A 26,845-nucleotide genomic window follows, 5' to 3' on the forward strand; every position below is an offset into this window, starting at 1 on the left:
TTCCAGATAAATGTCTTTTAGAGATTTTTTCAGTTAAATTAGTGTGATGGCTAACAGAAATCACATAGCTTGAATAAACTTTTTGAGTTAAACTGTGAAGCAAGCTGTAGTAGAAAAATCTTGTTGGTTCTCCACAGTATCTTGCATTATTAGTTCTCATTTGTTTTTAGTGTGACCTAAGAGACACTATTCATATGTGTAATAGTAAATTAATATTTCTTAGTTAGTATATTGTCTCTGCATTGGCCATTACAAAATACTCCTCTTAAGTGCTTGTTTCATATATTTGTCTGTTCATAATGTCACCGACAGTGACCTTGAATTGCCTTCTCCCTCAGTCTGCAAGTCTTTCCTGGGCCCACGGCCCTCTCTAAACAGGTGTCCAGTTGAGTTCCTCTCTTACTCTGTTCTCCCCAACCAGTTGTCCTGTTTCTGTTGGCTGGTTGGCTTCTATATTCTCAACATAGCGTTCATTGCCTCTTCACGCCACATTGTGCCTGTCCACATCCTGTCCAAGAAATCTTTTCTAAAATGTTTCCTTTTTAAAATTCTTTTGTCTGTTTATAATCTTAACTTAATGATTTTTATGTATTTTAATAATTAGGTTGTTTACATGTATTACTATTACTGATGTATCCAAGGTTCATGTAAAAACTTGGTAATTCACAGTGAAAAGATTTTTTGTTTTGATACATTTCTAATAGATTTTTTTTTTTTTTTTTTTTTTTTTTGCAGTTTATAGAAGGATCATTTGAAGAGTATTTAAAACGTTTGGAAAATCCACAGGTATGCAGTGATTCTGTAATATATTGCTATTTATTATGTATTGAAGTAATCAGCATTCATTAAAATGTGAAGTAGTGTATGGAGGGGTTACAGCAAGTACTTTTTTTCATAAACATTTCTTAGTTGCACATTTTATATAGCATTTAATTGGAAGATAGTTTTGAGCTGTGTATAAGATGTTGCCTCAGTAAGGACAGCGTAAGATTTTTAATCTTTGTCATAATGGCATCTGAATATAGCATAAAAGACTTACAATAACAGTGGTGATGATTTTCGGGATTCTGTATTGGTATGGATATTGGTCTTGGTGGACAGAGTGCAAGGTTTGATTGCTTCTTTAGGCCTCTGGGATGGTAGGTTCTTTTATGGAAGTTCCATTTCCCATGATCAGCTTGAGAAGAGAGACTGTTGAGAGGAAAACGATGGCACTTCCCAAGTCCCACTGCCTTACTTTTCTCAGTCATGTTGAAGTTAAAAGAATTTTTGTTTTTTTTCTGTTTGAAAAAATAATACTCTTCTCTGTAAAAATCCAAAATCATGAAATGCCACACAGAACGCCTTGTAGAATGTTCTGTCATTCCTAGAGGTAATTTCTGTTGAGTTTACAATGACATTAGCCAAGGAAGAACCTAAGAAGAGGAGTCGCGTAGGGAGGAAGAGAAATAGTAACTTAGGAACAGTTTATTTGATTAACAATTGGTGTCTCAATTTGATTCTCTGAAACTAATTGAAGTCCTTGTTGAGTGCCAAGAATAGACAGGCACTCTGGGGATGCAGAGGTAACTGGGGTTTGGGTACTGTTCTCAGGAGTTGCCCTGTAGTATGGAAAAATACCTAATACAGCCGAGAAAGCACATGTCATAAGTCTAGATAATGATGCTATCGGCATTCACAATTATATTTTTACCTAGGCAGGCAAAAGAAGAGATAGTAGGTTGGCATTTGAAGTCTGAATAGATTCTGAATGAGAAATGCCTAGCGTGAATGGTCTTTCTAGGTAGGGAAAATTGTGAGCAAGGCAGATTCAGAAAGCAGTTCAGTTGTGTGGAGCCTGTGAAGGTAGGAGGTAGTGAGTAGTCAGGGCAGGCTGTGGGACTGGTCATGGAAGAGCCTTCACTGCTAGGCTCAGTATGGAGCTTATCTTTAGGCTAGCATTTCTCAGAGTGTCAGCCATTGACTGTCTGCATCAGAATTACTTAAGGTGGTTGTAAATTCCACTATTCCAGACCTGAATTAAAGTCTATGCCTAGGACCTGAGAATGTGGTACTGGGAAACCTTTCAACTTTTTTGAGGCAAGAAGTGAGTATGTCACTGCTGGGAATCAAGAATAGTGCTTGGCTTCCTTGTTGGCTATCCGAATAGAGGGATAAAAGAATCTCGGGCAGAGGTAGTTTGGAAGTGGATGAGACTCAAGGTGGGAAGACCCGTTGCATGGTTTAAAAAAAAAAAAAGTTTAATCCATGGAAAAATGTGCACATTATGTGCAGTGTTTAAAAAAAAAAAGGAGTATTGGGGCGCCTGGGTGGCTCAGAGGGTTAAAGCCTCTGCCTTTGGCTGAGATCATGATCCCAGGGTCCTGGGATTGAGCCCCGCATCGGGCTCTCTCCTTGGTGGGGAGCCTGCTTCCTCCTCTCTCTCTCTGCCTGCCTCTCTGCCTACTTGTGATCTCTCTCTGTTGAATAAATAAATAAAATCTTTTTTTTTTTTTCCAATTTATTTATTTTCAGAAAAACATTATTCATTATTTTTTCACCACACCCAGTGCTCCATGCAAGCCGTGCCCTCTATAATACCCACCACCTGGTACCCCAACCTCCCACCCCCCCGCCACTTCAAACCCCTCAGACTGTTTTTCAGAGTCCATAGTCTCTCATGGTTCACCTCCCCTTCCAGTTTACCCAAATTCCCTACTCCTCTCTAACACCCCTTGTCCTCCATGCTATTTGTTATGCTCCACAAATAAGTGAAACCATATGATAATTGACTCTCTCTGCTTGACTTATTTCACTCAGCATAATCTCTTCCAGTCCTGTCCATGTTGCTACAAAAGTTGGGTATTCATCCTTTCTGATGGAGGCATAATACTCCATAGTGTATATGGACCACATCTTCCTTATCCATTCATCCATTGAAGGGCATCTTGGTTCTTTCCATAGTTTGGCGACCGTGGCCATTGCTGCTATAAACATTGGGGTACAGATGGCCCTTCTTTTCACGACATCTGTATCTTTGGGGTAAATACCCAGGAGTGCAATTGCAGGGTGATAGGGAAGCTCTATTTTTAATTTCTTGAGGAATCTCCACACTGTTCTCCAAAGAGGCTGCACCAACTTGCATTCCCACCAACAGTGTAAGAGGGTTCCCCTTTCTCCACATCCTCTCCAACACATGTTGTTTCCTGTTTTGTTAATTTTGGCCATTCTAACTGGTGTAAGGTGATATCTCAATGTGGTTTTAATTTGAATCTCCCTGAGGGCTAATGATGATGAGCATTTTTTCATGTGTCTGATAGCCATTTGTATTTCTTGATTGGAGAAGTGTCTGTTCATATCTTCTGCCCATTTTTTGATGTGTAAAAAAAAAAAAAAAAAGGAGTATTGTGTTACTCCAGTTCTGGAGGCAGACATCTCTGAAGGTCTTTTCGCTAAATCCACTCCTGATTCCATTTTTATTTCAGTCATTTCAGTACGCAGTTTTGCCCACATATTATGGTCACAGATACCATTTTCCTGTAGTCCCCACCCCCCCTCCCCCCATTTACCTTGAGCCTCTTTGATGACGAGGATTGTATATTTTTATTGCTTTTGGGATTTTCATAGTTACCTTTAGTTTGGGGTGCTGAACTGATTTGTGTGTGTGGTTTGAATGTTAAATTCACATTGCATTCTATGTAACATACTGGAAAGATAAATACCAGAATGTTAACTTTAGTAATATTCCTGGTGATTTAAAAAATTTTTTTAAAATTTTTTTATAAACATATAATGTATTATTAGCCCCAGGGGTACAAGTCTGTGACTTGCCAGGTTTACATACTTCACAGCACTCACCATAGCATATACCCTCCCCAGTATCCATAACACCACCACCCTTTCTCGATCCCCTTCCCCCCAGCAACCCTCCTTCTGGTGATTTTTGTTCCATTATGGAAAATAAAGGAAGCAACAAAGTCTGTTTATTAACCCCCCACACACACACTTTTTTTTTTTTTTTTTTAAAGTAAGTTCTACGGCTAACATGGGGCTTGAACTCATTACTTAGAGATCAAGAGTCACATGCCCTACTGACTGAGCCAGCTAGGTGCCCCCTTTTCATTAACTTTTTAATCGAGAAAAATCCCACAATGATGTTTATAGTAATTTTTGTGTAGCAGTTCAGGCTGTCAAGCTATGAGTTTCTGAGAAAGGGTGGGCATGGTGGGAGTGGAGAGAAAAGGGATAGAGGGAGGAAATGAAGTAATGTGAACCAGACTGACACTGATTTGGGCATCTAGGGGAGGAAGAAGGGAAGTTGCTGCGGTTTTGAGCGCGTTCCGGGATATGGGGTCTCCTTCGCAGGGTGCTGGCTGGCCAGCTTTTTTATTTTTATGACACCTTGTGCCCCCCCCCCAAATCTAATCAGATTTCTTCTCCAGATGTTTCAGGTACCTTCTGAATAGTAGTTTGTGCTTCTTCTTCTTCTTTTTCTTCTTTTTTTTAATTAGAGAAAGTGTGTGCGTGCATGTGCGTGGGCAAGAGGAGGGGCAGAGGGAGAGGGAAAAACACACTCCCTGCTATGCATGGAGCCCAACTATGGGGGCTCCATCCCAAGACCCTGAGATCATGATCTGAGCCTAAGTCAGACACTTAACTGACTGAGCCACCCAGGCACCCCTGTGCTTCTTTATTAGCAACAGATACGTCTTTTTTCGTTTTTCTTTTTCCCTGATACGTGGAATGTATGAAATGAGAAGAGAGAGAGTTGATAGATAAACTCTTGTGTTTTTTCTAGTTCTCAGAGAAAGCATCTTTATTTTTTACTTAAAATGCCAGTGGAGCATTTTGAAAAATGCCTCAAACTTTTTGCAGGAATATATTTTTGTCAGCTTTATGGAGGTAAAATTGACACATAGTAAAAATCAGAGTTTTTTTACACCTAAAATTCACCTATTTTAAGTGTATAATTTGATGATATTTGACAGATGTATACAGTTGCATAACCACCCTACAAACACACAGGGACGTTTCCATCACTTCACAAAGTTCCCTGCGCTCTTTTGCTCGTAATCCCTTTCCCCCCACCTTCTGGCTATTGGCAACCATTGCTTTTTAAGTTTTGTCTTTTTTAGACTACATAAATGGAATGACACAGTTTGTAGTCTTATGTATCTGGCTTCTTTTACTTAGCTTAATGGAAACACTTGGAGATCCATCCATGTTTTGTTGGGTTTATCAGTGGTTTTGTTCCTTTTTGTTGATGAGCTTATTATACGGATGCAGCAGTTTGCTCGTCCATTTATCATTTCATGAATATTTGGGTTCTTTCTAGCTTGAGACCGTTTTATGATTAAAGCTGCTAAGAATATTTGCCAATAAGTGTTCGTGTGGACATATGTTTTCTTTTCTCTTGGATTAACACTTAGGAGTAGAATTGCTCTGTCATATGGTAAATGTATGTTTAACTTAATGAGAAACTGCCAGACTTTCAAAATGGCTCTGTGTTTTGCTTTCTCATTGGCAATACAGGAAAATTCCAACTGCTCTTGGTCTTTGTTAACATTCAATCTTGTCAGCTTTGAAATTAACTTTTCTAGTGGTTGTGTAGTGGCATGTCATGGTGATCTTAACTTGTATTTATTTCTCTAATGTTGAACATCCTTTCATGTTCTTTTTTGCCATCCATATATCTTTGTTGGTGAAATATCTGTTCATAGATTTTGCCCATCTTTTGTTATGTTGCTAGTTTTATTAAATTGTTAGAGTGCTTTATACTGGATATAAGTTCTGTAGTGATATGTAATTTTCAGATACTTTCTTCCAACTTGTTACTTTATCTTTTCATTTTCCTGATAGCATCTTTAGTAACAAAAGTTTATTTTTAGTGACTGTTGAAAAACATTTAAATTACACGTTTTTTTTATATAGTTCATTAGTTTAAACAGATTTTGCAGAAATGCTTAACTGTCACCCAAAATAAAGAAGTATATTAAACATCTTAAGAAGTGATAAGTAAATAAGATTATAGCCTTAAGGTGGAAGACAATGGTAGAACATAGGTATTTTTTATAATTTAAAATTGACCCTGGTTAAAGAAGACAAGGTATTATGATAGCCATTGTTTACTTAACCAGACTACAACAGAATTTATTCTCAGGATTAAGGGCTTATAAAGTGGTACATTATTTGAGAGAGAGTATTTTGTTGAAACGAGTAGAATAATTTTCCATTTTTTTAAAGTGATTTAACATCTTTTGTATGAAGTAGATGTAGCTTATGTTTGTGATTTAAGCAAACTGGTTTGAGTGAAGGATCTCTTCTACACCGGAATGTCACTTGTAGCACTTTGTTAGAAGCCATGATTGTTAGGCTGAGGCCTATTTTAAGAAATCTATTTTAATATATGGTACGCATTTCATTTTGAAAACCAGAGCCAACTTTTAAGAACTATTAAAATGAAAAATCTTCTGAGGGAAGGATTATCCTTGTCTGAGATACACGTTGCTTAAAATCTTTTCCTTATCTCAAATTTCTTTAAAGGAAAAAGTGGCAACATTGACTTACCATAGCTCATTTTTGTTAGTGAGTCTTGGTTTTAAGTCTTTACTAATTTCATAAGTAGCATAGGAATGCATTCTTGTGGTAAAAGATGTAATACAGAATGAAGAGTGAAGGGGCACCTGGGTGGTTGAGTGTCTGACTTCAGCTCAAGTCAGGACCCCAGGGTCCTGGGATCAAGCCCCACATCAAGCTCCCTGCTAGGCAGGAATCCTGTTTCTCCCTCTCCCACTCGCCTGCTTATATTCTCTCTCACACTGTCTCTCTCTCTGTGTCAATTAAATAAATAGTCTTTAAAATAAAAAATGAAGAACGAAAATCCTTCATTTTCCCTGATCTTGAATTCCTGTCTCCACTGTCAGTTTAGGATGTATCTTTCTAGTCCTCATACACCTGCACATACATATACTGAACATAACTTTTTGTTTCTTTTACCCAATAAGGTATTTTTGTTTTTGTTTTAAGATTTAATTAATTCATTTTAGAGAGCAAGTAAAACAGCATTCCTGTGTGAATGAGCAGGGAGAGGAGCAGAGGGAGAGGGAGAGAGAATCTCAGGCAGGCTCCACACTGAGCATGGAGCCTGACCCAGGGCTCGATCTCCTGATGCTGAGATCATGACCTGAGCCAAGGTAGAGTTGGATGCTTAAGTGATGAGCCACCCAGGCGCCCCATGATTGACTGACTTCTTATACTTGATAGTCTGATCTTTCCAAGTCAGTTCATATAGGTATACCTCATTCTTTAGATGATTGTGTGGTGTTCCATACATGGTGTGGATGAACCATAAATTATTTGGTTACTCCTTTCCTATTACTGGAATATCCAGACTTTCTTTAAAAATTTTTCTTTAAACTATTACAGATAGCTACAGTGAGCATCCTTGTTTTTGTACACTTGTGTGGACATATGAAATAACTTGTTTAGGATAGGTTTACAGAATTTGAATTGCCGGGTGAAAGAGTATGTATGGATATTTAAAATTTTGATATATACTGGCCATTTCCTCTAATAGGCTTAAAGACATAAAGTGACTCCTTTAGGGCTGTAGAATTTCTGTCTCATTTCAGAAAGATTGCTAGGACACTGATCTCTGTACTTTCAATCACCCTGAAAATAAGAGTCCTACTTCTTTTTTATCTTTTCTAATACCTGCATTCTCCTACTCACATCTCATTTTCTGGGCATGTAAATGTTCCAAGCTATGTCCTGGGTTCTTGGTTAGAGATCAGAGTCCTTGCCTTCAGCAGGTTCTCCACTTAGAGATACCACTCCGTGGTCTTTCCATAGCAATAGGAACTATCATTTCACCCTGTGTTACTAAGGATTTTTACAACAGAGACTTGGGCTATTTATTTAAGTCGGTTTTTTTTTTTTTTAAAGATTTTATTTATTTATTTGTCAGATCACAAGTAGGCAGAGAGGCAGGCAGAGAGAAGGGAGAGGAGGAAGCAGGCTCCCCGCTGAGCAGAGAGCCTGATGTGGGGCTCGATCCCAGGACCCTGGGATCATGACCTGAGTCGAAGGCAGAAGCTTTAACCCACTGAGCCACCCAGGCGCTCCCTGATTTTTAGTTACATATTAATGTCTGTTTTATATAAATGTTTTAATAATACTAATATATTACATTATATATAGTACAAAATATAAACAATATACATAATTATACAGATATTATACATAAATAAAATACATATACATAATTATATATAATACATAATATATTAATGATATTAATGAGCTTTTTCTAGCTCATGAGGTATAGTCATAAAGGTATGTGTTAAGGTATTCTATAGAGGTATATGTATTATGAAGTATGAAAACTTATGTGCCAACTTTTTCTCTTTAATACAGGAATGGGTTGGACAAGTGGAAATAAGTGCCCTTTCTCTTATGTACAGGTAAACACTGTAGTAACATTAGGAAACGAAAAGTGAGTGGGAAATTAGTATATATTCCATTCCATTACTAAATTGTTAGAATAGCAAAGCAATTTTATGCCTTAATTGTGAAGCATCTTTTCTAAGATTTTTTTAATTGCATCAGTTAGGTTTGGATGTTAAATATGTCAACGTTTAGAAATTGTAATTCTCAAAATACCTTTGGGAAGCAATACAGACATTTTTCCAGGCCTGTAAACAATATTACTTATCAACTTGATAGGGGAATGATTTCCTACGTTCTCAGGGATGGTAGCTTCAGATAGATGGCCACTAGAACAGAGGCAAAACACCATGTTACTATTTAATTACTTTTGTCTGGGAGAAGAACAGGTGACTGACTGCTTTATTTTTTCTTCTTGAAATGTCTGTATAAAATTTCATCTTCACAATTTCTGTAAATTTGAAGTCTCCTCTTAGAATTATATCTGAAGTTAACATACATGCAAATTATATTTGAAGTTCTACTTTTTAAAAAGGTACTTTCATACAGGTGTTTTACAATTAAGTTATGGTATTGCTGTCTTTGTTTACTGCTCTCTCTACTGCCTGGGACATTGCTCGGAACATATTAGGCTCTTAATGAATGAATGAATGAACGAATAATGGTTAAGTCATGAAATACATTTTCCCAGAAGTAATTGCTTAATTTTATTTTCAGGAAAGATTTTATAATTTACCGGGAACCAAATGTTTCTCCTTCACAAGTAACTGAAAATAATTTTCCGGAGAAGGTAAGAATTTTTCTAAGTGTTTCTGATGGATTTAAGTAAAAGAACCACTTGCCACCTTGACCTTCTAAGCTATAGTTTTAAGGTGACCTTTTGAAATATTTTTGTATGAAGGTTATGATAATTTATTTTAAACTTCCTGTTAATCGTTATTGAGTCATATTTTGTATTTGTTTTTTTCCACAAATCTCAGTGTTGAACACTATCAGAACATTACATGAGAGGAAAAAAACCTCAGATACTAGTGTATGTAATTAACTAGACTGTTTTGTATCACTATAAACATTAAGTAGTAAAATTACTTGTGAAAGTAGGTTCTGCCATTGTATCCAAAAATACTTGGGTAATGGTGATATATTTCCTCCTTTTAAAGATAATTTACTGGCTGAGATGTTATTATCTAGTCCCAAACTGGAAACAACTGAAAAATTATTTAAAGTCTAGGAAAAAAAAAAAAAAAAAAAACCCTCGGTTGGTTCATTGTTATAAGAGAACTTTATTTTAATTAGCTGTTTTGGAATCGTCCAGGCCAAGTTGAAGTGTTTTGTCATCATGCTAATGGTGATAAGAGGGGGGGGAATTGAGTGAAATACTGCCTTATGAAAAGGACTTTGAGGGCGCCTGTGTGGCTCAGTGGGTTAAAGCTTCTGCCTTCAGCTCAGGTCATGATCCTGGGATTCTGGGATTGAGCCCTGCATTGGGCTATCTGCTCAGCAGAGAGCCTGCTTCCTCTCCTCTCTCTCTGCCTTCCTCTCTGCCTACTTGTGATCTGTCAAATAAATAAATAAAATCTTTAAAAAAAAAAAAGGGTGCTTGGCTCTGGATTTGGCCTATCCAATACAGGTTTTGGAATACACCATAATTCAAACAAAATCAGTGTGTCTTTCTCATTGCATGAGCAATTGACTATTTAGAAAGTACTTAAAACTAAAACAGCAGAAAAAAATTTACTTTTGATTGTGCCTCTTAGAGGTCAGCATCTTCATAAGGTTTTGGAGTATTTAGTATTTTATGGTCTTTTAACTGTCTTGTTTTTTTAAGTATTGGGAATTCTGTTGTTTTCATGTATACTGTATATTTTTTGTGATCCCGTAAGCATTTCCCCAGATCATTGAGAACTTTTTGATTTAATGACATTTCAGCATTGGATATACCATAGTTGACGACACTGAAGCCTTAGGTTGCTTCTAAAATAATTTTTTTTTTCTTTTTTTAAAGTAAGCTCCATGCCTAACATGGAGCCCAGTGTGGGGCTTGAACTCACCACCCTGAGATCAAGATCTGGGCTGAAATCAAGAGTTGGGCACTTAACCAACTGAGTCACCAGGTGCCCCTAAAATAATCATTTTTTAAAAAAATCTTACTTGTGAGAGTATGTGCAAGAGAGAGAGAAGGAGAGAGATAGGGGGGTGGGGGAGAGATAGAGGGATGGGGAGAGAGCAAGGGAGAATAGAGTATGAGCCAGGGTGGGAAGAGGAAGAGGGAGAATCAGACTCCCACTGAGCAGAGAGTCCAGTGCAGGGTTCATTCCAGGGCCTTGAGATAATGACCCTAGCCAAAGGCAGATGCTTAACTGACTGAGCCACCCAGGTGCCCCTAAAATAATCATTTTCTAATAAATAATATTAGTAATTCAGAGAAATTGGAGGTAAAAGTTGCTGTGTAAGTGTCATAAGTGAAGGACTGAAAGGTGTCTTTAATTTTTCTCTTTCAGGTATTACTGTGTTTTTCAAATGGAAATCATTATGATATTGTCTATCCCATAAAGTATAAAGAGAACTCTGCAATGTGTCAGTGTGAGTATCACCGTCGTATTTGTGTAGGAAGTTATATTCCTAAGCTATACATTCCTAATGCAAACAAGTCTGTTTTGTTGCATACAAAGATATGCAGAGAATCTTGGGTTAGCAGAAGTCTTAATACTGTAATGAAAACTTGTTTGACTAGGAAAAAATGGAACTAGTATCTTGAATTTGACTTGTAAATACAGTTATTTCTTTTCTGCAATAATTCATTTCAGTAATAAGCATTTGTATGTGTTTTTAAAGTTGTTGGTGTAGAGCTTGAAAATCTAAATGAGCAAATCAAGCATTTGATTGTTTTGACACTAGAACAGGGTTTCTTAACTTTGACACTACTGCCATTTTGGGCCAGATAATTCTTTGGAGTTGTTCTGTGCATTATGGAACATGAAGTATAGTGTCCCTGGCATGTACCATGTAGAGAGCTCTCTTTTTTTCATTGCAACAAGTAAAAAGCTCTCCAAATTTTGCCAGGTGTTTCTTAGAAGGATAAAATCCCCTGTCCTTCCCCAGTTGAGAATTACCACTTTAGTAGTCCTTTCTACCTTACTCTCCTTTATCATCTGTCTGATGAAGTGCACATCACTCAAACAGGGCATTAGTGCTGGGCATGTAACAGCTTTTTCCTTTGTTCTTAAGCTAGTGGTGACCAGTAAAGATATGGGTAATGCAATTTTTAGAATTGATGGATCTGTTTTAAAATAAAAAAGTGTAGCTGTCTGTATCCTAGTCTGTGTCCTCCTCTTCTAGCTGGTTAAAATCTAAACATTTCAGCTTCGGGAAGGATAGCTCATGGAGCCTACCTTACCCATACTTCTCTCATGCCTATGTTTTAGATGTTATCAGGGGTGGCAGAAAGGTGATCTGTGAGAAGGTGGTCTCTTTGGGGACTCATTTAGAGGGTGGGTACCTATTGTTGATGAATTTTTAGTTTCAAAAAGATTGCTGCAGTATAATTAAATCAGAGTCCTAAATGCCATCTGTAATGTGTTTATGAGTATTTGGTAATCTATATTTTTGTGTTTTCTAGTGGTTTTTTTGTTTTGTTTTTAAAGCAAAAAAGTTGCTTAAATATGCTTCTTTCAAGTGGGTGCTCAGAATACATTTTATAACAGTTGTTTTTGGAGTCGCTTATAAAAAGCTGTCCTCTTCTAGGAATCTTAAAGTTTCTTAATGTTTTCTTTCCACATCTCTTAAGGTTGGGCAGATTATGTGACCTTTTTAATTCTCAAGTTTCCTCATCTGTACTGTTAGAATAATAATACTTTGCTGTGCGTGGAATTTAATATGAACATATGTAAAGGGTATGCATAGTGCCTGGAATGCAGTAATTGTATGCATGTTTAGCCTTTACTGTTATCATACTTGTTTCATGGTTGTGGTACCTTTTTGTGTTTTAAAAATGGCAGTAGCTTATGTAATGATTTCCAATTAATTACAGAGACAGAAATTCTAGTTGTTTTCTATCTAGATAGCTTTTCGATTAAATTGTATTATTGAGCAGAAGATGTCACAAGTGCCCTAGTTAGGATTTTAGAAACCTGGGCAATAGACATTGTCAATTTTGGTTAAAACATAACATTAGTTAATGTTGCATAACATTTCTCTTATTAATTGCAGCTCTCCTTTATGAATTGCTATATGAGAAGGTATTTAAAACTGATGTTAGTAAAATATTGATGGGACTAGACACTTCTGAAGTAGCTGATGAAAACAACAGTGAAATATCAGATTCAGAGGATGACAGTTGCAAGTAAGAATGAATTTAAGTCCTAAAATACCTTTATAGTGTCCTGTAAAGAAGTAGTTCAATAAGGAATGTGAGGCATAGAGTTGCCTCACATATTGAGGTATTACATACCTCATTGTGTACCTAAAATATAGCAGTCTGCAGTACAAGATTCTTTTTTCCTGCCTCTGATTTTTATCTAATTTTTATTACGGGACTGTTTTTGAAAGTTGATGTTTGGTCGATAGGCTCTATTTCTGTAGAATCTACTAGTATATGTGTATAATAGGCTTAGTCCTGCCTATATGTGTGTGTGTATTGTAAAATTTTAAGGCTAACCTGTCATTTGTTTACATATCCATTGATGAAAAAATGACCATTTTATTTCTGCGACTTACTTTTATTGTTTCCTTACTCAGATAATGCCTTCCTTTTTCTTTTTATATAATAATAGTCCCAAATTGGGGTACAAGTATGAGAACAGTTCTAGGTAATGTCTCTGTTTAGGATTGTGAATAAACATCTTTTAACTTAGAATCTCTGAGGCCTTTTCCATACAGGATAATGTAGGATAGTGGTTAAGAGCTTGGGGCCATGGACAGCCAAATCTGGTTTCAATCCCGGCTTCCTGCTAAAGTGACTAGACTTGGGGCAACTTACTTAAGTTCACTAGCATGCCCCAATTCTATATAAAATTAGGATATATTAGTATTTCCTCGGAGGAAAATTTGTAAGAATTAAAATAAATAATGTATAATGTGTATAGCCTAGTTTCTAGATATGGCGTCTGACATTTTTTAGTTTTTATTAATAATGTTAAAACCTTTACTCTGTGTTTTGTAAGAGCTCTACCCAATTCCATTCATAGTCAGGATAATACTACATTATTCCTAGTGTGTGAGAGTATGAAAGCCTACTTGGTGTTCCATAGTGAAACTAGAGAAATAAATGAAATTAAACCTTAGGATATCTAATTCTTTATTGAATATATCTCCTTTTATCAGAAATGCCAGGCATTTGTTGAGTTACATTTTTCTGATCCTTACTGAAAAAGTGATTGACTACCATTTCTTTGTAAGAGAGAGATGAGTCAGGTTAGAATCTGGGTCTGCTATTGCACATTTAATTCTAGGATAGACTAACTTTAAACAGAAGTTCTGCTCCATCATTTAATCTAGGCTCCTGTCTGATTAGAGTGTGCCATTGAGCTTAGAGGAAGTTGAGAGAGCGAGTGATTGGCTTGTTATAGCTTATTACCTATTATGGTGTGGAGGGACTTGAGCACATGCCCCTTGGTCCCTGCTCATCATTTTAGCAATAGTTGGGTCTGGAATAGCAGTTGACTGATGAAATAGGTATGAAGTTAAGGTTAGTAAGCTGGAGAAGTTTATGAGGAAAGGTGTGTTCATTGTAAAGTATAGTCTTTCTAAACTGCTAATGTGTAGCCCTTGGAACATGGAAGCCATTTTTTTCCTCCAAAGATTGATTTACTTGAGAGCAAGAGAGCATGCACCCACAGCACACGCAGAGGTGTGCACGGGTGGAAGGGGCAGATGGAGAGGAAGAATCTCAAGCAGACTCCCCGCTGAGCACAGAGTTTGACAAGGGTCTTGATCTCATGACCCTGAGATAACAACTGGAGCCTAACAGTTGCCCCACTGCCTGCACCACCCAGGCTTCCCAACATGGAAGCTTTTTAAATTTTTTTATTCTTAAATTTATTTTAATTAATTTACTTATTTTTTTTTTTTTAAAGTCTTACTTATTTGTCAGAGAGAGGGAAGGGGGAGAGAGTGTGCACACAAGCAGGGGGAGCACAGGCAGAGGGAAAAACAGGCTTCCTGCTTGGCAGGGAGCCTGGTGTAGGGCTAGATCCTAGGACCCTGGAATCATGACCTGAGCCTAAGGCAGATGCTTAACCGACTGAGCCACCCAGAGGTCCCTGAAGCATTTTTTAAATTAACTTTTTGTTGAATTAATAACCTTTCTCTTCACTTGTATCATGTCTGGCCTAAGGAGGCTAAGGCTTTAGTTAGGGAAGAATGCTGCATAATTATGGTATGATAGTTAGGCATAGTTTGGGTAATAAGGAGGATGTCACTCTACTCTTGTGCCTAGATTCTTTTTACTTTCATATTGGTCAGTCCTGAAGTGGTGGGAATTATGGGTGATTTTTTAGTCTAGACTGTAGGTTGTGGTCTCTTAAATACTGCCACATTTAAGGACACAGATTTGAAGATTGTCCTGAAGACTGAGATTGATTAATTAAGGAGGAACTGTAGGACAGAAGACTACAGTCTCGTCTCTTCTTTTGTTTGTCCTGCTATCACTAAGTTCCCACTTTTCCACTCTCTTGGCCACTCCAGGGTCTTTCCACTTGCTGCTCTCTGCCTGGAATACTGAATAGCCATATGATTTGCTGTCTCATCACCTTTAATTCTTTATTCAAAAAGGCATCTTAGCAAGTCCTTTCCTCCTTTCACTTGTTATTTCAGGCCTATGTCTCAGCACTATCACTTCTGCTAACTGGCTACCTGGATGCCACCCTACCCTGTAGATAGTACTTATCATCATTTTAGCATACTGATGACTTAGTTTGTGTTTGCGCTCATTTGCTGTGGAATATTTTGTTTAATGGAGCCTCATCAGTATACTGAAGGAAAATGTTTACATTAAATGTTTTATAAATTCAGTTTTTCCACCCACCCATATTTCATAGTTCTTTTCGTTTCTGTGTTTTTGTTGATTGAGCCTTACATAAAGGGTTACTCATAAAGTTTTTGATCTGTATCTTAATATGGATACACATGTGTATGTGCGTGTCTGTGTATGGGCGTTTGTATAAATACATCCTTATAATAAAGCTTATGTGAACTCCACTGGGATATAGCTTTGACTTTTTGAAACATAATTATGACAGGAGATCTTTATGTGAGGTTAAGATAAGTTAATTGCATAAACACATTTTTGTACTTTTAATTATGGTTATATTTCTTTGTAGGAGTAAAACTACCACTACTAATGATGTGAATGGAGTTAAAGCTTTGTCAAGCGATCAGGTATTTTTTTTTTTAATGGCTTTAACTAGTTCTTCCACTTAAGAAAGTACATTAATTTAGTCTTAATTTTTACTTGTACATTTTCTTTTTTTTTTTAAGATTTTATTTATTTGACAGGGAGAGAGAGAGATCACACGTAGGCAGAGAGGCAGGCTGAGGGGGTGGGGGAAGCAGGCCCTCTGCTGAGCAGAGAGCCAGATGCAGGACTTGATCCCAGGACCCTGAGATCATGACCTGAGCCAAAGGAGAGGCTTAACCCACTGAGCCACCCAGGCATCCCTTTACTTGTATATTTTCAATGGAGTCAGGATCATCTGACTCTGAGAAAATTGTTGTTGACTTCCTAATTTTTAAAGTTTTCTTCTTCATTTGATTTTACTCTTACACATATCTCAAACAAAAAATGTTTCAAAAGCATTTCTGTTCTGTGTTGATTGGACTTCCTGACTTTGTTTGTGTAGAACCCGAAAAACAATGGGAACTCTCCTAGCCTCCCTTTGTCTAGAAAGGTTCTTAAGTCACTCAATCCAGCAGTCTATAGAAATGTGGAATATGAAATCTGGCTGAAGTCTAAGCAAGGTAAGTTAATCTGTATTTTCCATAAATTTGCTTTGTGACACTTGAAAGTAATTACGTCAACTTGATATTTATACTCATACTGTTTACAGCTCAACAGAAACGTGATTATTCCATTGCTGCTGGCTTACAGTATGAAGTTGGAGATAAATGTCAAGTAAGTGATTATATAGAGGAAGAAAAAATTTTACTTGCAATCTTAATTTATTATAATAGAAATTAAGACAGTTCAAGTTTGAATATGTTGTTAATTTGAGATTTCAGAATATATTTTATCAGATATGCATTTTAATAAGTTGTAAAAGTTTAGTTTTTTGATCCATTAGAGTACATTACCAAAATTTGTATGTATATAAAAGCCATGGCATCCCATCATGTGATCTTTGAGTACAATGTCAGTCTTTGAAAAACTTGTTTGAAAGAAGTAACAATAACATAGTAGATTTTTAGGTATTTTCATTACAGTTGGCAGATTGCTGAAATTGATTCAGACTTGACATTATAAGCCAGTTTCTTTTATGAAAGTCATCCTAGAAGATTTTGATGGGTACATAATGGTTTTCTGTTGGATTGAGAAAGAGTGAATAGTAATGAAGGGAGTTGTGCCATTCATTTTGAGTAAACTGTTGCTCTGGATTTAAGTAGCTGATTGTTAAAGGGTAAAGTTGGGTTAGATCACTTCTCAACTTGGAGTGATTTTGCAGTCCTCACTCCCTATTTGGCAGTGTGTGCAGACAACTTTTGTTGTCACAGCACAGCCGGGAGGTGCTATTGACATCCACTGGGTAGAGGCCAGGAATACTGCTAAACATCCTGCAGTGCACAGGACACCCCCTCTTACCGCTAACAAAGACTTGTCCAGTCTAGTGTCAATACTCCAAAGCTGGAGAAACTGGATAATTTTTAAGGTTCCCTGTGTTTTTTTTGTTTTGTTTTTGTTTTTTGTTTTTTTAAGATTTTATTTATTTATTTGACAGAAATGAGAAGCAGTTAGAGAGAGAGAGAGGGAAGCAGGCTCCCCGCTGAGCAGAGAGCCCAATGCGGAGCTCGATCCCAGGACCCTGAGGTCTTGACCTGAGCTGAAGGCAGAGGCTTTAACCCACTGAGCCACCCAGGCGCCCCATCTGTTTTTTGTTTTTTTTTTTAATGGAAAAATTGTCCTCTATTTCCAAAATGAATAACCTAGGTACATAAAAGTTTTATTTGGAGATAATTTTCACAAAAAGTGGTTTTTATTGAGAAGTGTTGCCTTTTAAAAATTACTTTAAAATAAGCCATTGACAAACATTTTTGCTTGACTTGTGGTAACACTCAGTTTCCTGTGTGGTAGAGTGGTTTGTGAAAAGTATCTGATTGATGAGGATTGTATTAGCATCAATGATAGCCTATCTTAAGAACTTTTAATAAAAGTGTTCTGATTCTGAGGTATTTGAAAGGAAAGGAAGAAGAGGATATGATTTATTTATGTTCTTCCTTACGGAATTGTCAGAAATGTGCTGTAATCACAGAACAGAATTCTGGAATCTTTTGTTACAGTGATTTGGAAAACTTGGTAAAAAACAGAAGTGAATCTCGGGCTTATTAGGGCTCCCCCTCCCTCTCACTCCCCCTTAACAGAGAAGATTGCTTACGCTGCATCACTAAAACTTGCTCGTTATTTTAAGTCAAGTATGTTTCCTTTGAGGTTGCAGTGCTTTTGGTAAAGTAGATGCTCTTGATAAAGTAGATGGTAAAGCAGATACTTGTTTTAATTTTTTCCTTTTTAAAGTATTTTGTTTCTATACCTACTAGATTATCTCACTTGGGTAAAATTTAATTGATATTTTATTACAGAAACTGCTGTGACTCAAAGGTGATTTTACTCAAGCATTTAAGATGTAGTTTAAACTTTTCACAGATTAACTTCAGAAAGATCTGTTTTATTGCTAGACTGTTGAAGGGAGGGAAGGTTCACTATCCTTTTGTGAGTAATGAAGAATGAAACCTTAGCTTTAGGACTAAATCTAGAAATAGGAAGTTAACTTGAAGCAGTGCTGCATACCTTGGGCTTATAGTGTAGTGATCAGCAGGTACAAAGGTATTGCCTATTCATTAAGTACTGTTTGACTCTAGGAAGAAACCTAAAGGCTTACTGTTGTCACAGTTTGCTGTTGGGTAGTAACAATTGTGTATTAGAGAACACGTCGTGGATCTAGTTTTAGGGGAAAAAAAGGTCACAGTTACTCATTTTAAAAATTGAGAAAGTGAAAAGATAATAGTAATTATAATATGAGGTTCTCTCATTTATAGAGTGGTTGCTGTGTATTAGTGCCCTTTCTGTTATATCATATGTTCCTCATTCCATCTCCATGAGTCCTATGATGTAGGTACTATTATTAGCTCTATTTTGCATGTGAGGACACTGAAGCATGAAACAAGTAACTTGCCAAAGGTCATATTGCTGGTAAGTAGAAAAGATGGGCCTAGAATCCCGGTATGTGCAGTGCTAGCACCCTTTGTTCGGAACTGGGGCATGCTGCCTCTCTTGTTGGGAGCCTGATAGATTGTGGTCCTGCATCTCTATAAATTACTTATAGAAACGGTTTATAAAATTTTGGAAGTGTGAACAAAAAAAGGCTTTTTTTATGCTAGAGGTCTGGGGGGGGTCAGAAAAGTATTATGTTATACCATTTTGAGCTTGGTTTTGTTTTTAACAGTATACAGTCCTTTTCTCTTTAATTAAAAATAAGATAAAAATTTAAAAGGTGATCATTAATGCAAAGGAAGCAGGTGACTGATTTTTCTTTCTGGAATTGTTCAGCAGGTTAGGTTGGATCACAATGGAAAATTTTCTAATGCAGACTTTCCAGGGATTCACTCAGAGAATGGACCAGTTTTGGTCGAAGAACTTGGAAAGAAGTATGTACTGCTCTTCAACTGAGGCATTTACTGTCTCTTCCATTTAGCCTATTGTAATCATGAGGATTTCTAAATTACCCTATGTATTTGTAAATTAATCAAAGGTATTGCCTTTGTGTAGAAAATGAATTCATTTAGATCTCTTGAAAGAGCAGTGTGAGTTCAGATTTTGTGTTTTGTGTGTTAATGCATTTTAAAAACTTGTTGCTTACAGTTTAAAATGTGCCATTCTTTGTAAAGGCAGTTTGGTAAATTGACTCTTTTGTAACTGTAAAGTGGGGAATGTTGGAGGACAGGGACCATATTCATTTCTAATTTTCACTTAGTACGACATTGCATGTAGTTCATTTTCACTAAATGTTTGTTTGTCACATAGGGTAGTAAAATACTATGGTTGACTTGCTGTTACACAGTCTTGATAGCACCTTTTGTTTCAGTTGCTGCTGTCTTTGTTAGAAAAAAGGGTAGTGAGTCACACCTAAACTTTACTAGGGAAAATATCAAACATATGCAAATTTAAAGATAGTACATTGAACCCCACTGTAAGCATCACCCTGTTGCAGCAACTAACTGTGTTTGACAATCTTTTCTTTTTCTTTTTTTTTTTTTTTTAAAGATTTTATTTCTTTATTTGATAGAGAGAGATCACAAGTAGATGGAGAGGCAAGCAGAGAGAGAGAGATGGAAGCAGGCTCCCTGCTGAGCAGAGAGCCCGATGCGGGACTCGATCCCAGGACCCTGAGATCATGACCTGAGTTGAAGGCAGCGGCTTAACCCACTGAGCCACCCAGGCGCCCTTGACAGTCTTTTCTAATCAGTTCTCCCTAACCCCCTTTTTAAAAAATGGGTATGGAATTGAATAAAGCAAATGCCAGACGACACATCATTTAATAGACACTTAGCTGCTTATGTATGTCTCTAACATAATATGGACGCCTCCCTCCCTGCCTTTGCTGTAGTACCATCAGCACATCTAACAGAATTAAAGTCATTCCTTTTTTATCCAATATTTTGCTTAGATAGTGTTTAAGTCTTCTAGTCTTCCATTTTTTTAGGTTAGAAAATATGCTTTTGATTTATGTCATCTGACTTGATTAGAATTACATCTGGAATTAGATTTAGAATTATACAGTGCTTTGTATTTTAATTTAAGAACTAAAACTAAATTCTTTTGTAAGTTAAAAATCCTCATGCAGAATACTTAAGTAGATACTCTTACTAGGAATACTTTTTTTTTTATAAATGTTTTTCTCTTGAAGACACTCCTCGAAGAACTTCAAACCACCTCCCTCTGAAAGCTGGAACACCGTATCAGGGAAGAAGATGAGAAAACCTTCCACTTCTGGACAAAATTTCCACTCTGGTTGGGATTATATCAAATTAATATTTCTTTGGGGGAGGGATGTTGGTACTTGGGTTTGTTTGTTTGTTTTTAAATAGGAAAGTTATACGATTTTTTTGGCTTTTTGTCACAGACATGGATTACAGAGGGCCAAAGAATCCAAGCAAGCCAATAAAAGCTCCCTCAGCACTACCTCCTCGACTCCAGCATCCTTCGGGAGTAAGACAACATGCATTCTCTAGTCATTCTGCAGGGTCACAGTCTCAGAAACCCTCCAGTGAGCACAAAAATCTTAATAGGACACCTTCACAGATCATAAGGTAACCTTCCTGAATGCAAAGGAAATAGAAATTGAGCAGCATTTCTTTTATCTGCCATGTTACATGCATGCAAATAGTTATAATTTTTTGTTCATTTGTCTGTAGTATAATATTAAAAGTATTGTTGATAAAATACCATGTAAGGATTTTAGTATTTTATAATTAAATGCATAATTCTCATTAAATCAAAGTAATTTTTAGGGTAAGGCATCTTTAGTTTTGAGTAATTTTTTCAAATGATCTGGGAGACCTTATCCTAGCCAAGTCTATTCTTGCACTTAATAGCTTTCTGGTAGTGTGTTATTTGTTAAATGCTCCCTTTGTATAGGAACTTAACCAAAATGGTCCGTTGCCTTTGTTCTGATAAGTTTGGGGTTTGTGACATGTGCCTAATATTGAATGGGACTACAGAGTATATAAGTTAATGTAATCATGCATATTAGCAATCTGACTGAATATCCAAAGACAGATGAACTTCAGGATCATAATTTTCCTGTATAGTAGATTTTACTTTTTCCCTAATCTGTCTTTTTGTGGAGTAGTTTATAGCCCTTAGGGTGTGTCTTAAGTTGAGGCTGTCCTTTCCATGCAAACTTAGCCATGTCTCTCTGGCACTGGAGCCCTGTGACCATTGCCTTTCCCATTCCAAGCTTCGTCTCCCCAACTGTCTGAGCAGCTGTAGCATCAACTTATGTGTTTGCCAAACTCTGGTCTTCATTTCCTTTATTTCCAGCTTTTGGGCATTCCCCTTTCTTGGGTATGTCCTTAACCTTTTTCTTTCTTTTCTTTTCTTTTTTTAAATTTTTATTTATTTTGGAGAGAGAGTGTGGGAGTTGGGAAGGGCAGGGGGAGAAGGAGAGGGAGAGAATACCAAGAAAATTTCTGAGTGGGGAGCCCAATATGGGGCTTAATCTCACGACCCTGAGATCATGACCTGAGCCAAAATCAGGAGTCCTAAGCCTAACTGACTGAGCCATCAAGGTGCCTGACACATCCAGGTGTCCGTAAAGATAGTTTATACAATGAAGATCTTCAAAACAGGGTTGTAGCTTCCCAGGCTTCATATGCCCAATACTGTGTTAGTTTTCTGGGGCTTTCTTAGCAAGGTACCACAGACTTCTGGCTTAAAACAGCAGAAATTTATTCTTACGGGTCTGGAGGCTAGCAGTCTGAAATCAAGTTGGCAGTAAGGCCATACTCTTTCTGAATGCTCTAGGGGCGTGTCTGTTTCCTATCTCTCCTTTGGTGTTCCCTGGCTTGTGGGTGTATCACCCTGGTCTCTGCCTCAATCATCACATGGTGTTTTCCCTGTGTCTGTCTCTCCTAATAAAGATAGAGAAGTCATATTGGGTTTAGGGCCCACCCTCCCCCGATATGATCTTGTCTTAACTTAAAGTCATATGCACAGGTACCAGTGGTTAGGACTTGAATATATCTCTTTGGAAAGTACACTTTAATCATAGAAACACCAGGACCCTCAAGTTCATTACATTTTTCTTTTTAGTTTAACAAACTATTAAGGATAGGAAATTATTTTGTGTTCAAAGTCCAAAGCATTGAGAAGTTTATTTATTTTGATAATTCTTCCTATCCCAATTTTCTGAGTAATCTAGTTTCCTTCTGCAGAGGCATCCAGTACTCAGATTCTTGTGTTTCCCTCCTGGGATACTTCACATATGCATGAAAATTACATATATATTCACAAACCAACTTTTCAAAAGTTCTATTAAGAATAAATGATTAAAAATCAGTCAGAAGAAAGATGTTACCTCATTCCCGGTTAGTGAAACAAATACAGTCCTGAGAATTGGCCTGGGTAAAGAGTGATCAGGGCCGTGCTTTCTTGGCATGCCCAGTAACAGTGTGCGGGGACATTGAGGGATCGTGGTGTGAGTTATCGTGCCTAACAGATAGAATTGGAGCCATTAATCAACTGCTTGTGGCTAAAGTCTGTTGTTTGGACATTAGACTACCCTAACATATGTTGGCATCTTTTTCAAAGCAGGCAAAGGACCCAAGAGTATTAACTTATTTTGAATATTAACTTTGGAAGCCTAAAAATATGAAGTAGATATATGAAGGTCATGGGCAGAATTAAGATTTTCCTTAAATAAAATTCACTTTTTTTTTTTTTTTAAAGATTTTATTTATTAGCTTGACAGAGATCACAAGTAGGCAGAGAGGCAGGCAGGGGGTGGGGCGGGAAGCGGGCTCCCTGCTGAGCAGAGAGCCCAATGCGGAGCTCGATCCCAGGACCCTGAGGTCTTGACCTGAGCCAAAGGCAGAGGCTTTAATCCACTGAGCCACCCAGGCACCCCAAGTTCTCACTTTTTTAATAGATTAAAAAAGAAACATTTTGGGGCACCTGGGTGGCTCAGTGGGTTAAGCCTGTGCCTTCGGCTCAGGTCATGATCTGAGTCCTGGGATTGAGCCCACGGGCGCTCTGCTCAGTAGGGAGCCTGCTTCCCTCTCTCTCTCTGCCTGCCTCTCTGCCTACTTGTGATCTCACTCTAATAAATAAAGAATCTTTAAAAAAATTTTTTTTTCTCCCCTTGAACACAAAGATCCTCTAAAGAAAATACACATAGACTAGGAATGGGCTGATTTTATACTTTTATTTACCACAAACTCAATTTATGGCAAGTGTTTTGTGGTGTTGTAGCCAGTCTCCTAGGAATAGGTAAAATAATCAGACAGTTGTGAAATGTCATTGTCTTCCTAGGATCTTTTTTATGTGTTAGCTATATACTTGATGTATAAAAACACTGGAGAGCAGAAGGCAGTGGATAATATACAGACACTAAGCTTCAAAGAATTTTTGACATTGTAATTGATAACATGGGAACCCACTTGGATTTGCAGTTAAGTGTGCCTTCTCCACTGTTGTTGTGAGAGTGAATTTTACTAGCATATGGAAACAAATTTAGAGATTCCTGATGACTAAATATTTGGAATAAGCGTTTCAAAAAAATCTAAAGTATGGAATTTTATAGCTAATAGTGTAATTGATTTAAGCCCACTACTTTATCTTGACTTTATTTCTTATATTTAACACATCAGTTTTAAAATCTTTTAGTTATAGAATAAAAGAACTGGGGTACCTGGGTGACTCAGTGAGTTAAGCCTCTGCCTTTGGCTCAGGTCATGATCCCAGGGTCCTGGGATCGAGCCCCGAATCAGGCTCTCTGCTTGGCAGGGGGCCTGCTCCCCCCCCCCCCGCCTGCCTCTCTGCCTACTTGTGATCTCTGTCAAATAAAAAAATAAAATCTTAAAAAGAATAAAAGTATTGTAATGTTGGGCCTGATGACTTTACCTCTCACTTTTTTTCATTTCTTAATGGTATTGGTCTCTGTCTTTGGAGATAATAAAATATATCAGTAACCAGTGCAGGATTGCCATGTATGCTTTCACTGCACAAGTGCTGAGAAAGAGTAATGTTGTTGTTGAATGTTTCTGCTCCAGCTAATGCAAATAGGAAAGATTTGGTTCTTGCTGTCTGATGGGTTAGGGTGAGGTAGACGGTTGGGGTGATGGGAGATGGTGGTGAGGTAGTGTTAGCTTTCCAGGAATGCCTGGCACTTGCTGAATCCTCTCAGGGGTCTGACAAGACTGGTCTAAGATTGTAAGGGTCCAGATTTGTTCCTGTCCTTTTTTTTCCCAACTGGGTTTGACATCTGCCCTGTTGGAATTAGGGTGTGATTTTAAGTGGGACCACATGAGGACATGAAGTGGCTATTCTTTATTTTGGAGGTTTAAAAAAAAAAAAATCAGATGGTATCACTGTATCCTCACTTGTTTGTTTATTTTTAAAAAGACTTATTGGTTTAGCTTTGTGGGGGGTGGGGCAGAGGGAGGAGAGAATCTCAGGCAGATTCCCCATTAAACTTGGAGCCTGCCTCTGGCTTGATTGCACAGCCCTGAGATCTTGACCTGAGCTGAAATCAAGAATCTGATGCTTAACTGACTCTGCCACCTAGGTGTCCCCGTGTCATGTCTGGTATTGTGACCAGGTATTTTTCCTGTACGTTTGGATTTTCATTTTCCACTGTTGTGGAACTGTTAGACATTATAGAAGTATTATTCATACTGCCTATAATAGTTACAAGCCATATAAGCATTAGGGTTTTGGTATAGGCTAGTAAACTACTCATGAATTTCTTGTCATCCTTCTCAGACCAAAATTATATTGAGATGATGATGGCAGACTTATCTGCAGTTCTTATCTAGTCTGACGTATTTTAATTTTTATTCTTTCTAGCTTTCTTTCTCTCTCGGTGGTATCATCAAAAAGCAGCACTGTCTGCTTTGAATGTTGCCCTGAAGTATACAGAAAAAGAGAGTGCTCTTGAGATCTAAACTAAATAACTTTTCTTTTGAAAGTGAGTTATATGATAGTATTGGACTGTGGCATAAAGAATATATATAGTACTTAAGTTTCTGCTCTAATGAAAAGGAAAAACATCTCAGTTATTTCTGTACCACTTGAAAGTGAGTTAATTTTCCTTTTCTTCTTTTTTTCTTGTTTTCCCCTATTGACTCTCATGTTGCCATAAGCTATAGGATCTTCCATTTACTGAACATGTATTAGGCCATCAAAAGTTCTATAATGTCACACAGTGCAGCTAAATTAGTCAAATATTTGTATTGCAAAAAAAAAGTTCTTTTATTTTAGGTACTCCATACATTATGTCTTTTTTTTTTTTCATGACGAGAATGTTTTATTTGACAGAAAACCTGATCGTGAGAGAACTGAGGATTTTGATCACACGAGTCGAGAATCTAACTATTTTGGCCTCTCCCCAGAAGAGCGCAGAGAAAAGCAAGCTATAGAAGAATCTCGTTTACTCTATGAGATTCAGAACAGAGATGAACAGGCCTTCCCAGCCCTTTCCGTATGTATAAGAAGAGATTTTGAATGTTCACAAACCTTTCCTTAATACAGTATTTATATTAAACTATAGTTTCTAATGATAGACTGGTAATTTTTTTTTTTAAAGATTTTCTTTATTTATTTATTTGTCAGAGAGAGCGAGAGAGAGGGAGGGAGAACACAAGCAGGCAGAGCAGCAGGCTGAGGCAGAGAGAGAAGCAGGCTCCCTGCTGAGCAAGGAGCCTGATGCGGGACTCGATCCCAGGACCCTGGGATCATGACCTCAGCCAAAGGCAGCAGCTTAACCAGCTGAGCCATCCAGGCATCCCTAGACTGGTAATTTTTAAACTGAAAGGTACTTTAAAGATCATGTAGTTGCCCCTCATTTTCACGTTTTTCATGAGGACGATGAGGTTTGAAGATATTACTTGTTGGCAGAGTTGAGGCAAATAAATTGGTTAGCTTACTAGTTTAGTCTTTTCTCTTGCGCCAAAAAAAATACATATATTTTGTTAGCTAAAGTTATGTAATAGAGGTTCATATTCAGTAAACAGGATACGTCTATAAAATCAGGAAACTCTTTTTAGTGTCCTTTACTAAACCCACTAGGACCCAGTTTATAGATATAGAAAGAATTGTCATTCAGGATGTTTGCTGTGAGAGGTGGTAATCCATGTAATCCTGTGGCTTTGCCCTTGCTCTGTGTGTCAGATGGCAGGCTATGATGGATACTTCTCTGATGAAAGAAATGGTGTCTACCCTTGGGTCTCTTAATTCTATGGGGGGAGTCAGAAGGGAAAACGATTCTCATGTAAAATGAGGTAACTAACTCAGTTGGGGCACTGAGGGCCCTGTGCCAGTGATCTTTCAAATATTGGTAAGCGTACCAAGTACCACGTGATTCAGAGTGGTGGACACTTTTTCTTAACAGTGGATTAAACAAAATGTAATGCTACCCTGGTATACCAGTATAAAATATTAAAGCACTATGTACTCAATTCTCTATCCTCTTACCTCTGTGGAATCCTTTAGAAGTGT

At 37.4% G+C, this 26,845-nt stretch overlaps 1 protein-coding gene across 4 annotated transcripts in view; it reads left to right on the forward strand.

The window, feature by feature from the left end:
• OTUD4 (OTU deubiquitinase 4) overlaps positions 1-26,845 on the forward strand; it is a 47,047-nt gene that overhangs the window by 7,703 nt on the left and 12,499 nt on the right. For 3 of the 4 annotated variants that reach the window (XM_044224938.1, XM_044224935.1, XM_044224939.1), the window contains exons 3-14: positions 736-786; positions 8,395-8,441; positions 9,142-9,214; positions 10,926-11,007; positions 12,634-12,766; positions 15,744-15,801; positions 16,263-16,380; positions 16,470-16,534; positions 19,178-19,275; positions 20,535-20,638; positions 20,751-20,937; positions 25,667-25,829. In XM_044224938.1, coding sequence (XP_044080873.1) covers positions 736-786; positions 8,395-8,441; positions 9,142-9,214; positions 10,926-11,007; positions 12,634-12,766; positions 15,744-15,801; positions 16,263-16,380; positions 16,470-16,534; positions 19,178-19,275; positions 20,535-20,638; positions 20,751-20,937; positions 25,667-25,829 — 1,179 coding nt within the window. The remainder of the gene's footprint in view (positions 1-735; positions 787-8,394; positions 8,442-9,141; positions 9,215-10,925; positions 11,008-12,633; positions 12,767-15,743; positions 15,802-16,262; positions 16,381-16,469; positions 16,535-19,177; positions 19,276-20,534; positions 20,639-20,750; positions 20,938-25,666; positions 25,830-26,845) is intronic. The other variant, XM_044224937.1, reaches the window with a different exon arrangement.

Source organism: Neovison vison, chromosome 11 (assembly GCF_020171115.1).
Source record: "Neovison vison isolate M4711 chromosome 11, ASM_NN_V1, whole genome shotgun sequence".
NCBI lineage: Eukaryota > Metazoa > Chordata > Mammalia > Carnivora > Mustelidae > Neogale > Neogale vison.